Source organism: Hordeum vulgare, chromosome 4H (assembly GCF_904849725.1).
Source record: "Hordeum vulgare subsp. vulgare chromosome 4H, MorexV3_pseudomolecules_assembly, whole genome shotgun sequence".
Taxonomy (NCBI): domain Eukaryota; kingdom Viridiplantae; phylum Streptophyta; class Magnoliopsida; order Poales; family Poaceae; genus Hordeum; species Hordeum vulgare.
The window spans coordinates 143,523,567-143,536,094 of NC_058521.1; the positions used below are offsets into that span (position 1 = coordinate 143,523,567).

The 12,528-nt window shown below is 44.7% G+C and overlaps 2 protein-coding genes across 2 annotated transcripts; one reads left to right on the forward strand and one right to left on the reverse strand.

Annotated features, from left to right (window-relative positions):
* Positions 1–563: 563 nt before the first annotated feature.
* LOC123446257 (E3 ubiquitin-protein ligase RING1-like) lies at positions 564–1,140 on the forward strand. The gene has a single exon (XM_045122929.1). It carries the CDS (start codon positions 608–610, stop codon positions 1,046–1,048), a length of 441 nt encoding a protein of 146 aa, XP_044978864.1. The 5' UTR covers positions 564–607; the 3' UTR covers positions 1,049–1,140.
* On the reverse strand, positions 1,065–6,080 carry LOC123446255 (phosphatidylinositol 4-phosphate 5-kinase 6-like). Its single transcript, XM_045122928.1, has 8 exons — positions 4,515–6,080; positions 4,264–4,431; positions 2,945–3,110; positions 2,728–2,844; positions 2,434–2,627; positions 2,144–2,229; positions 1,972–2,020; positions 1,065–1,693 (listed from the first exon to the last, which is right to left on the reverse strand). Exons 1-8 carry the CDS (start codon positions 5,879–5,881, stop codon positions 1,408–1,410), a joined length of 2,433 nt encoding a protein of 810 aa, XP_044978863.1. The 5' UTR covers positions 5,882–6,080; the 3' UTR covers positions 1,065–1,407.
* Positions 6,081–12,528: the final 6,448 nt, after the last annotated feature.

The window sequence follows — 12,528 nt, forward strand, 5'->3', positions numbered from 1 at the left end:
TGGGCGAATTTCTTCCACCTCCTATCTACTCTTCGCGTCTTGAGGGAGGAGAGCGACCCTAGCGACGAGTAAGGAGGGGGCCGCAGGCGTGGCCGCGGAGCGCTAATAGGATCGGCAGGCCCCATGTCTGCTCGGCAGAACATTTCATCCGAGTTGTTTATCTCGGTGTCTGACTGGTAACGTAACGTGGACTGCTCACGTAACGTGGACACTAGGATACGCTTAAGTTGATTTGATCTAAGGGCCTTGCTTATCCCGTGTACACTTTGTGGTGTGGGTTTAGGAAAATTTAAGGTCGCTTTTTTAATAGTAGTACAGATAAAACAGAAACAGAATTTTCTTCCAAGACGTGTGGTACCGAGAACGGACCACTTTCTAGCTAACGAACTAACACCGCCAAATTTAGAGACAAAACAAAATGATGAGCGCGTTACCAAGACTGTTACGTGCCCGCGTCCCCGTCTGACGCTTGCTCACTCTCCACTAGTGGCCAAGTGGCATTTAGCTCAGCTGCTCACGTATATAATCCATGAGCGATCAAGCTAATCCTCGCACCGATTGTGTTGCCCTCGATTGTCTCCGTCCTGTGAAGCTAGCTCGTTGGCTCATGGAGTTCGTCGCCTTGACCGTGACAGTGCCCGAATACGTGCTCGACGAGCGGGGATTCGAGGCTGACAGCCTCCGGCAGAGCACCAGCGGGGCCTTCTTCGCCAGGTCACGGCCGGAGCAGAATGCCGCTGCCGACGATGACGTGAGGGCTGCCGGCTGCTTCTCCGGCTTCGACCCGGCGTCAGACGAGGCCATAGCTAGCCTGCGCGTGCCGGCGGCGGGCGAGAAGATGAGGGAGGACGGCTGCGCGGTGTGCCTCGAGGACTTCGAGGGTGGCAACGACGACAAGGTCAGGGCCATGCCCTGCTCTCACTGCTTCCACCAGCACTGCATCTTCCGGTGGCTCCGCGTCAGCCGTGTCTGCCCCTGCTGCCGCTTCCCGCTGCCGTCCGCCGACGAGCAACGCCTCCAGGTCCGGGACGAGCAGCGCCCGAGCTGAAACCAACTGACGATTGATTTGATCATTTCTTTATGTAGCTATATATCTATTGACAAATTAAGGATCAACATGTATTGGTTCTGAGCCATGATGTGGTTTATTAAGAAATGAAGAAATGGTTACATGAACAAGAGTCTCTGTTCTACATCCTTTTCAGGCCAATCAGCATGAGCGCGTTACACACTAGACCTAATTACACAGTTAAGGAAAGGAGGAATATTAGCAAAAAACAATGTACATAGCCTATGAACAATCCCCAGAGAACCAAAATTCGTCGCGCCATCGATCTCCGGCAGAAAGAACAATCCAACAATCCTGTTCCATCAGCCAGTCTTCAGTGGGGAGGTGCCAAGAAGTGATCACTGCACGTCTTCAGTGAAGGCCCTGTAGATGAAGTCCCTGAACCTCTTGCAGTATTGCTTGGGGTCGACGGCCGATATGGAGTTGGGATCATATAGCTGAGATTTGTAGGCGTGCTCCAGCTTCTTGCTGATGTCGTAGTCTTGCAGGATGTCAATGATCCCGAAGAAGAGGACCACCTCCCGAAATTCTCCCGTGGGATCACCGATAAGCGGCGACTCACTCTCGGGGTTCCGCACAACGTTCTCCACCCTCGACTGCATGGCGATCCCCAGTTTCGCTTTCCTGCAAAGATCATACCATGTTGTGAGACCTGGAAGATTCTTCAGCTGAGAGAAGTGATCTTTCAGTTGGTAGTTGGTTTGTAACTGTAAGCTCTGCTTAGTTGTTCAGGAACAGAGTGATACCATGTTCAACTGAAGAAGTGCATCACATTGATTTACCTTTTCTAAAGGGACTAGCTGTCTTACATTTGTACTTACTAAACCCAATATTCTCATGTCATCAATTATTTAAAATTAAATATTTGGTAGCGAGCAGGTACATTGGAATGGAGAACATACTTATTTTGCTCAGAATCTTCAGCAGCACCGTTGTCAGCATTGCCACTAACTGTTACAGCAAAGAAGAAGACGATTTTTCAGGCTATTTGAATTCAGAATACACATTTCCAACAGTGGTGTTAAACGTGCAATCATAAGAAACAAAGTATTCCATGGGGGATCATATCCTTACATCGATCTTTGAAGTGAATGCCAACCAAAAGACTATAGTCCATGATCCTCTCCTGCTCTAGTAACTCACAATCTTTGTCCACTTGCCTGGTAATGGAGAAACATAAACCGTGGCACAATTGATGGTTAAGTCACATTTGTGTTTCTTCTCAGGTTTTTAAGAACTTCCCATAGGGCTTGCTTTTGCATGTTTGTAATATTTAAGACATGCGAGAGTACTACTAGTATTCCATCGAAACCGGGTGACACAACAAAACATGTGCAGGCAATTCGACATATGTAAACATTCACCTGCAGAACTCCTGGAACCAAGATCCTCCTAACCGGAAAATGAAGTTGAGATCAAGATCCTTCAAAGTGGTGTGCTCATCGATTTGATCAAGGGGTTTGTCAGTCATGCGACCTTGTGAAGATCCTTTCAAATCGAAACGTCGATGAATCCCATAGTGAGAGCAGAAGAGGTTCCCCATTATGACAAACCGAACCTGGATGAAATAGCAACAAAAGATGAGCAGATGCTCAGGCAGATTACATCCTTGGTGGTCATTCGTCAATGAATTCATGTATTTTTCAGTGTATCCAAACCTTTTTCTGAATAGCTCCAGTGATTTTAACGCAGTGCAGGCCAAAGAACTTGGTCACTAGGGTATGTTCAAAAGCGCGGACATGCTTATAATAGGCTGGAAGCATCCTAAGAAGCACCTGATCATCATAACACAAAAACCACAAAAATCAGATCTTAAAATGGCATGTAATGATATTTTAATTTTGATTGAGGCAAGGAGTGAGCAAAGGAGCTTACTTTAACTTCTGATTTCTTCATGGTCTTGATCATGTACTTGTCATCATTGGTGAGGTAGAAGAAGCTTCCACTCTTTCCGGGTGACGATAGTTCCCGAAGCGCGTCGTCACCGCAAATGGAGATCATGTAGTCCGCTGGGTCGACGTCAAAGAGCTTGCGCAATGTCCTGAGTGAAATTGCACAAGAACAAAAATCATAATATCATCATATAAATTGCTTCTTATGCAGAGATGGCAAGCACCCGCTCAGTCTTCGAAAGCTGATCTTTTGGGCATTTGGTACGGTCTTCAAGATTTAACTCTGACCATTAAACTTATTGAAGTATAATTACAAAATACTAAAACCCATTACAGTTTATGAAAGTTATTTTCAAGGCAGATCCATACGTATTTGGACAAGTCAAGTAATATATTATTTACATAATATACTAGTGGTGATTATAGTTCTAAAAGTTGGGTCATCAGTTGGACAGAAATGTCATCATGTATAACTACCTAGGTGATTCTCACTGACATCTTTCTATCAAGATGCAAACAGTAACCTCAACATGCAACCTTGCATAGGAAAAAGTTCACCTCAACATGCAACCATGCATTGATACAATCTTTTAATATTTTGCTGCTTATATTCAATATTTTTAAAAAATATTCCATTTTTTTACAACTACACAATAATTAAAAACAACAAGTATTTTCTTACTTTCGGTTTTCTTATTGATAATCAAACTATAAATATCTCATACAACTAAATCTCATTGAAATATATTGCAACTGATTCCTGAAGCTACATGTGTGGTATTTAGTACTCTGAAAATACTCTGATAATCAAACTATAAATCAATACTCTGAAAATGGTACTTCCAAACGCATTTTGAAGCTCTGATTTTGGTTTTTTTTTACCATGACTTCCACCAATATGATTTCGTGATGAAACTTTACATGCACTTCAAACATACCTTAAAGTACTCCCTCCGTACCAAAATAACTGTCTCAAGCTTAGTACAATTTTATACTAGAGCTAATATAAAGTTGAGACACTTATTTTAGGACGGAGGGAGTATGTAAAAGAAAACCAGAATTCTTTGAATTATTTTTCTAAAAATTTCCGATTTTACTCTTCACAGCAGGAGCATTTGACCTCGAGCTGCGAAAGGTACTTACGCTCATGGTAGAACTATTGTAGTAGTTGATGATGAGCACTGATATAAAAAAAAAACTTGCAACCATTTCTCAGAATTCGGTTGGATGTAGTCAACTATTGGTCATTTGATCAAATTGAAAAGTGAAAAAGAGAATCCGAAATATTGAACCGTTTCGGACCTGAAGACCAATGGGCAGTAGTCCTTCCACCGGAAATCGCACGACTGGTGAGGCGGCGTGTGCTTTGATCCTTCAGGAGGGAACCTGGTCCACACCTTCTCCTTGGGGTCAAACGCCGATGACTTGAGGTCCAGTGAGTTTGGCGCCGAATGCCTCCCCACGGCATGCCTGATCGAACCCCAAAGAAATTCAGCTCATGCATCGTGATCGTTTCCTCTCACTGCGATCGAGAAAGAGAATTCATGGCGCACCTGATGCCAAGCTGGAGGTTGAGCATGAGCTCGTAGTTCTTGTGGCCCTTGGATATGGTCTCCCCCTGCTTCTTGGCCGGCTTCGGCGGCGCGCGCATGCACGACGTCGCCCGCAGCCACGCCCTCTCCACGGACGCCGCCCTGGCCTGGGCCTCCTCGCTACTGCTGCTGGCCTGGGCCTGCGTCGTGGCCTGGGCCTGGGCCTCCTCCCCCTCGGCCGCGAGGTCCATGTCAACCGACGACACGCTGCTCCTCCTGTGCGCGCTGGACCTCCTCCCTTGGATTTGCTCCGGCTCCGGCGGCCGCCACACCGGCTTCTTCAGCACCGCCTCCACCCCGGGCCACGTCACGATCTTCTGCGACGGCAGCAGCGAAGCCGCCTTGCCCTCCGTCACCTCCAGCTCCTCCAGCAGCTTCGTGATCGCCTCCCGCGGCTCCCGCGGCGGCATGGGCACGGCCGGCCCGCCGGACGGCGGGTAGAACACGCCGCCCATTGCGTTCGTCTCGCCGGACTCCTGCTGGCACCACACGCCGATGTACATGCCGCCGTCCGCCCACCGGAACGTGCCCTGGCCCTTGGGCTTGGCGTCCTCCCACGCGCCGTCGTACCGGTCTCCGTCGGCCCATATCACGGTGCCGCACCCGTGCATCTCCCCGGCGCGCCACGTGCCGATGTACTCGTGCCCGTACCGCCAAATGTACCGCCCGTGTCCATCCTGCCGCCCGTCGCGCCAGTGCCCGTCGTAGACGTCGCCGTTGGCGTAGGCCTGCGTGCCGCGCCCGTGCCGGAAGTTGTTGGCCCAGTGACCCGCGAACGTGTCCCCGAACTCGCCGATGTAGGTGCCGTGGCCGTGCATGTAGCCGCCGGCGAGGTCGCCCTCGTAGGTGGCGCCGGAGGGCCAGGAGAACTTGCCGCGCCCGGAAGCGCGCCCCTGGCGCCATGAACCCTCGTACATGCTGCCGTCCGTCCATAAAAACTTGCCGGAGCCGTGCGGGAGATCGCCGCGCACGCTGCCCTGGTAGAAGTCGCCGCTGGGGAGCAGCTGCTCCGAGTGGCTCTCCGGGCCGGCCGCCTCGTCCTCTTCCTCCTCCTCGTTGGCGTCTTCGTCATTGTCCTCGGTGGCGCCGCCGCCCGTGTCACCGTCGTTTTCGACGACGTCGTAGCCGTAGATGGTGTTGGAGGAGGCGACGGAGAGGGCGACCGCGGGGTCGCCGTCGAGGGCGGGGCTAGTGGCAGGGAAGACGGAGCTGCCGCGGCGGATGGCCATGGTGGTGTTGAGCTTGCGGATGCCCGCCTCCCACAGCCGGCTCGCCGGAGGCGGGAGCTGGTTCATCTTGGCCCCCGTCATGGTGGCGTGACGTGACATTTGATCGAGTAGACTTACTCCGCCTACGTATTAGCAATTAAAAGAAGAAGGATGCGCGCGGCAACGAGAACGAGGTCAAGGTCAGGACGACGTCGGAGGAGAAAGCCATGGCAAGTGTTTTGGGCGAGGGACGCCGGAGAGGGAAATTAATGCTGGAGGCCGAGAGGAGTTGTCGGGGAGGAGGAGAGCTCGACATTTGTACGGAGCCCAGGCGTTGAAACCTCCATCTTTTTAAAGCATTGTCTTACTTAACATGGCACTCGTGCATACATTATGCACGACAAATCTGCCATGCTCTGGGTTTGGCTGAGAGCGTATACGATCTTCATCTGTATAGATATATATATATATATACTAGATTGAGCCTTTTATTGAACACTAGTACAAATGCCCGTGCGTTGCACCGGGTGAAAAATAAAAACATCAAAATCCATCACCACACACACAGTCTGCTTCATCTACTTGAATACAGTCATCCATCCATCTCATAGTTATCCTTCTTTTTGCCGTCGATGACGTAGGTCGTTCACCTTATCGCACATGTGCGAACATGGTTAATCTTGAGGCGATAAACTCACCCACCTTGTTAATTTGGTACAATTTATATAATATCAACCTTCAAATTTGGAGTACATCAAATGAAAAGAGGATGAAACATAATTATTTGCAACAAAAATCTAAATTGTTAACAAATCACCTAATGATATACACATTTCCATCTATAGATCTTCAAAACATATTACTACAAAAAAACATAGGTTCATTACGAACAAACTAAGATTTATCAGGAAACCACTCGGGAGGGTAGTACAATTTGTTCACATTGACAAATCATTGTCCTACTTGCTCTAGAGAATTAAGAACGATACTAATCCAAAACTTAGTTTTTACATCCACATCATACATTTATGTATGCAGATGAAGCCAACGGTAGTGATACAAATCAAAAAACGGCTAATCAATCGGCGTGACTATCGCTCGCCAAAGTATGGCTTGAGCGCACCCCCACGAAACAGCCTCACCTTTCTTGGATATGGCATCAAGTTCATGATTGATTCCTACGAACTTCATGACAAACCCAAAAACTGCATAGATGTTTTTTAGTGGAATAGCAAATATGCCCGTGCGTTGTAACGGGAGACAAAAATATTACGTTATAGTCAAATAAAGATGACTCAATACCCCGACACATGAGCATCCTCTTTTTTTTCTACTTAATACAATGGCCCATCATGTTGTCACTTATCTTTTCTCCCATCCACGTTAATGATGGGGGTGGTGTTCATGTGATCAAATTTTGTTGATTGATGTCCACTATCTTTTTTTTAAATGCATGGACAGTTTTTTACTCAGTCTATGAAATTCGTGATTTTTTTTAGTTTTTCTCAACGTTGTTTTTTTACTTCATAGACATTTTCTTCGAATTCAATGATATGTTTTGAATAAATGGTCCTTTTAAAAATCATGAACAATTTATATTTTCTGAATATATTTTTCAAAATTGTGAATCATTTTATAACATGTGAACAGTTTTTTAAAATCATCAATTTTTTAAACCGTGAACGTTTTATTATTTTCTGAACCTATGTTTCAATTCCCAAACATTCTATGGTTTCATGAACAATTTTTTTCAGAACTAAAAAAATTGGAATTTTGAAAAATCATTAATTAATTTAAAGAAGGACAAAATAAACTGAAATAATAAAACATGGGCTGGCTCATGAACTCGTGTTTGCTGCTATAAAAAGAGAAAATCAGTGTTCATGTGATCAAGTTTTGTCGATTGATGTAAACTTATTTTTCTTTTGAAATGTATGGACAGTTTTTTATTCAGTGAACATTTTTGTAAATGACGAAACCTTTTGTAAATGGGGAACAAATTTGGGTATTCGTATTTTTTTTAGATTTTCTCAACATTTTTGAAAATTCATAGGCATTTTGTGAATTATTTTATAATATGCGAACTTTTTTTGAAACCGTCAACATATTTTGAATCTGTGAAAATTTTCTGATTTTCTGAACCTTTGTTTTAATGTCCAAACATTCTATGATTTCATGAATATTTTTTTGCAAAACTAAAAAAATTAGAATTTTCGAAAATCACTAATTAATTTTAAAAAAATAGATTGAAATAATAAAACATGGGCTGGTCCATTAACACATATTTGCTGCTATATACAAAGAGAAATAATAGGGATACAAAAATCTATGCCTATCAGGGATCGAACCTGGGTGTGTTGTGTGGAAAAGAGGCACTCTAGCCACCAAACCAAGCACGTGCTCATGAATGATTCTTTAAGTTCTCATAACTTAATAACCGCACGCGACGACGATTTTTATAGAAAAAATCTGAACCATTTTTTTCATTTATGGATGACATAGTACGTAATTTAAGCCAACTTCGAGGGCAATTTTAATGACGTACGACCAGAAGCACTATTTGCAACGGGAGTAAAAAATTAAACAAATATATGCTTAGACAGTTAAAAAAACTATCATTAAAATAAAATTGCAATCAATAAAACAACCATAAAGAAAATCAATCAAGCAGCCATATCAGAGCAATTTTTTGAAACAATTTTGCTTAAAAATACTTCTTTAAATATTGATACTTTTTCAATTTGTAAAGCCCGTATCATTCTCAAAATACAAACTAATAAGTAAACATGTATATGCTCTTACTTGATTTTTCAGATGGCAAGTTGAAACATTTTTTGTTGTTCAAATCGAATGACAATAATGATCAAAAGTACTGGGATAAGATTTCCAATGAATATTGATGAATGATTTCGATCTAAATGGTTAACAAAACAATGCAATTAGATCTCATTGCTGCATGCCTAAGGCTCAAACCCAAGAATAGCCATGGGAATTTCAGCAAGCACAGAATAGATAAATGAAAAAAAAAAACTTTGAGCAAATAGAAATCCAACAAACATAGAACGGAGAATACCTCACTGTCCACGGAACGAATTAGGTCAAAGGAGAAGAGACAACACCTATGGCAGCATATTGCATCTTCTTGAACATGTCAGGTACCTATAATTATTGTTGGCCTACCTCTATCTCCTATACGCAAACCCCACATTCTATGAAAATATTATTTTTCAGAGGGTAAAATTGTTCAGGTCTAGAGTCATGCAATTGTTGTTGGATAAATTGGAATGAAATTACTAAAGGCCTTACATGATGATGCTCGCCGGCGACGGATCAAATCATTGAGAATGGCACGGACGATTTCCTACGCATCTTCCAGCCTATCTGAATCATCTAAGCCTAACTCTGATAGGTAGTTCTCACGACAAATAGTTGATGCAATAAACAATAACAACAAAGCATCATCTAGTAGAAGAAAAAATCTCAATGCTTTCTCTCTTATTTTTTCTCATAATAGCAGCAAAATCAGAACCCATCATAAATCAAGAGAGTATCATATAGTGGCCGCCGCTTTCTCATACACATGCCTAAACCAACCGTAGCACACCAGCCCCAAGCAATGATCCAGTTTTCTCTAATAAATAAAACTATAAACTGTAATAGGGGTGTGACAAAGTCTGTAGCATGAAAAATACCCTTCACGTGTAGTGACAAAGTCCTTCACGTGTAATGCATGAAAAATATCAGCTCGTTTACCAAGGCTTGCTCACCTTTCATCATGGGGTAGTTTCTTTCGATGCTCATATGTGCTCACGAATTATAGAAATCAAAAAGAGCTTACGGGTGTCGATTCAGTGATATACTGACCAAAAAGGCAGACCATACAGTACATTAAGCAACCTTACAAATTGATTGTGAAAAAGCAACGATACATCCACATATATAGGAATACTGGCCAAATTGCAAGTCAAATAATTTACACTACTTCAACACCCCATATTGATTGTGAAAATGCAGACCAAACTGTACAATCCAGGATTAGAGGAGCTATCTGATATTGCACATTCAGTTTTGTCCATGTTAACGCAGGCTGGAATGACTTCTGTTGAAAAACATATGCTTCTCTTGGTTCTTGATCATCAACAGATCTACAAATGTCAACATTCATTGTACCACTTTGCTAATTCATATCCTTTGATGACTCATCCATGTTGGCAAGTAAGAGGTGACCATCATGTGAAACATTTGCTACAGTTGGTGGGCTCAGAATCACAACAGTATCTGGAACTCCAACAGAAGTTTTTGTTTCAAAACACTCCTGCTGCACATGATTATTCAGAGCATCATAAACTACATTTTCTAGCTGCCCATCTTGAGCGCCAAAATTGGTAGTATGAGGCAAATCAAGAGTCTTGTCATCAGAGAAACTGTAGCCTATGGCTGCTTGTTCAACATTCATATGCAGTAATATATCCTTTGTTTTCACATCATGGCACACCAGTGAATCTGGTTGAACCTCCACAGGCACCTGCACAACCTCCTCAAATGAAGTGAAAATCTTGTCTGTGCTTCCACATGAATCAGGTTGCATGACCACCAATGTGCACCTCACATCTGCGTTAAGCTCATTAATTGGAGAAGACTCTTCCACATGCTTTATGCTTTCTAATGTATTGACTTGAACAACTTCTGGATACCTGTATTCATTGTTATCTGTATGATCATCACAAGAACGACTAACAAAAGACAACGGAAGTTCATTCCCAACAGAACACTTATTCACATCTGAAATACTTGTATCATCCAATGATCTCTGATGGTTGCACACTTGATCAATGGGATCTAGTGAAGAAAAACTGTGATCCATCACTTTTTGTTCCACATTGTCATGCAAATGCGCTTCGGCGTCAAAAACATCCTGTTCAATTGGTTGGGTGATGAAACCAGGCTGCTGTCCACATCCATTATCTTCTATGGGAAACTGATGCAGCACAACAGATAAATGGTCACGGGTGTGAAATACTGCATTTTCCATTTCAGCACAACATATGTCCTCCCCAACTACTTCTTCATTATGTTCTGCAAGTACAAAAAGAATGTCAGTGTTGATTCAAAAAGGATCCACAAAAAGGTTTTGCTTCAAGCAAAATAGTAATGGCTGAAAGACAAAAGTCATGTAGATTGATCTTCAATATCAAGATAACAAAGAACTGGAATATAGTTCTTCTTGCACAAACACGAAATCAGCCTGAACAATCATTTTTTCTGTCTTGAACAGGAAAGCAAAAAAAAATAGTTGTGTCAATCTTTGAAAGTTGATTTCACACCCGGTGCAAAAGCATGGAGATTCCTTATGTTTAACTTTTGCATTTTCTATTCGAAAGGTAACAACTTGAAGCAGTACTGAACACATCTTTTCACATGCTAAATGCATTCATAGGACCTCTAACACTTTAACTCACATTCAGCACCCAGAAATTATCAAATTCAGTTAAACATCTACCAAATTATTTACACACTACTATCCAACCTAAGATCAATTTGAATCACGCACCCCTAGGATATCGGACACATGTACCTTTTCTCTGGTTGGACCTAAGAACAGAGAGATGGGGCAGGACAGGAGGACAAAGGAGGAGATGAAAAAAGGAACCTGAGGATGTCTACAACGAAGGGGTGGTGGTGCCAGCTTCTCCTTGGGCTCAAGGACCACCATAGCAGCAGGCCCCCGTCGTCTCGAACACTACTTTGTTGCCGCTAAGACCAGCACCGTGGTCGCACTCAGATGCAGGAGCAGAGAGCTTTGGGAAAGTTTAGAGCAATCATGGGCATCGGAGAAGGAGAAGGAGCAGCAGCAGAGGCGTGGGGAGAGAAGAATTGGCAGCAACAGTGTAGTTTGTGCAGGTCTCCAGAACTCCATACACCGTCGGCTGCGTATTTTGTCGGGCGCGCTGGCTTGTAGAAAACCACGCAGATGATCAGAAACCCTCCTGGTGTTGTCTTGTGAGGCACACGTGTTGATGTTCGGCGCTGACGGTGCTGGTTGTGTGCCGCCTCAACAGGAGCTCGATGCCCTGCCGCCGGCCGGTCACCGGCGGCGCCACCGCTGGTGACTGTCTCCCTCACCTTTGCCCTGTCGACGGATTTTTGTAACCAACACGCAGATTTAGTTTTGTTGCCAAGAGGAAGAAGAAGACCACCGTCACCCACCTCTTCCAGAGGTCGCGCTCGCCCTTGGCGGGGATGGAGCGCCAGAGGCGGTCCATCTGCGCGCAGAGGCCCTGGATCTGCGCCACCTCCCTCCGCACGGCCTCGGCGCCCGTCGGGTCCGGCACGCCGACGGGCGGCGCCGAGGCGGAGTAGTAGGAGGAGGCGGGCGCCGAGGCGAGCCGCTCGACGCAGGCCATGCCGTCGCAGGCCGACAGCAGCAGCCGCCGCGCGCTCTGGTACATCTGTGACAACGTCGCGCCGCCACCGCCTCCTGCGTCGCGCCTCACGTCGCCGCCCCTCACCTCGCCGCGGCTGGAGAGGGAGCGTGTGGATAAGATGAAACAAAGGATCGTGATTGAAATTCTTACAAATGTAGGGGGCTTTTTGAAACAATGAAGCGTTTTCTCAGATCCACTTAAGAAGGGACTGCGGGTTGATTTACCAAAAACGAGAGGTTGTTTTTACAAAAATGCCACAACGGACGACAGAAGCACTATGTGGTTTATTATTAGGGAGAGATATGGACGAGGACAACCGTAACAACCCCTGGTGTAGAAGAA

Bases quoted from the DNA above. Each gene is read 5' to 3' on its own strand.
- LOC123446255 (XM_045122928.1), bottom strand. From the start codon at position 5,881: ATGTCACGTCACGCCACCATGACGGGGGCCAAGATGAACCAGCTCCCG. The intron at 4,432-4,514 runs GTGCGCCATGAA...GGGTTCGATCAG, and splicing joins AACCTCCAGCTTGGCATCAG to GCATGCCGTGGGGAGGCATT. The intron at 2,230-2,433 runs GTGAATGTTTAC...CTCCATTACCAG, and splicing joins TGGTTCCAGGAGTTCTGCAG to GCAAGTGGACAAAGATTGTG.
- LOC123446257 (XM_045122929.1), top strand. From the start codon at position 608: ATGGAGTTCGTCGCCTTGACCGTGACAGTGCCCGAATACGTGCTCGAC.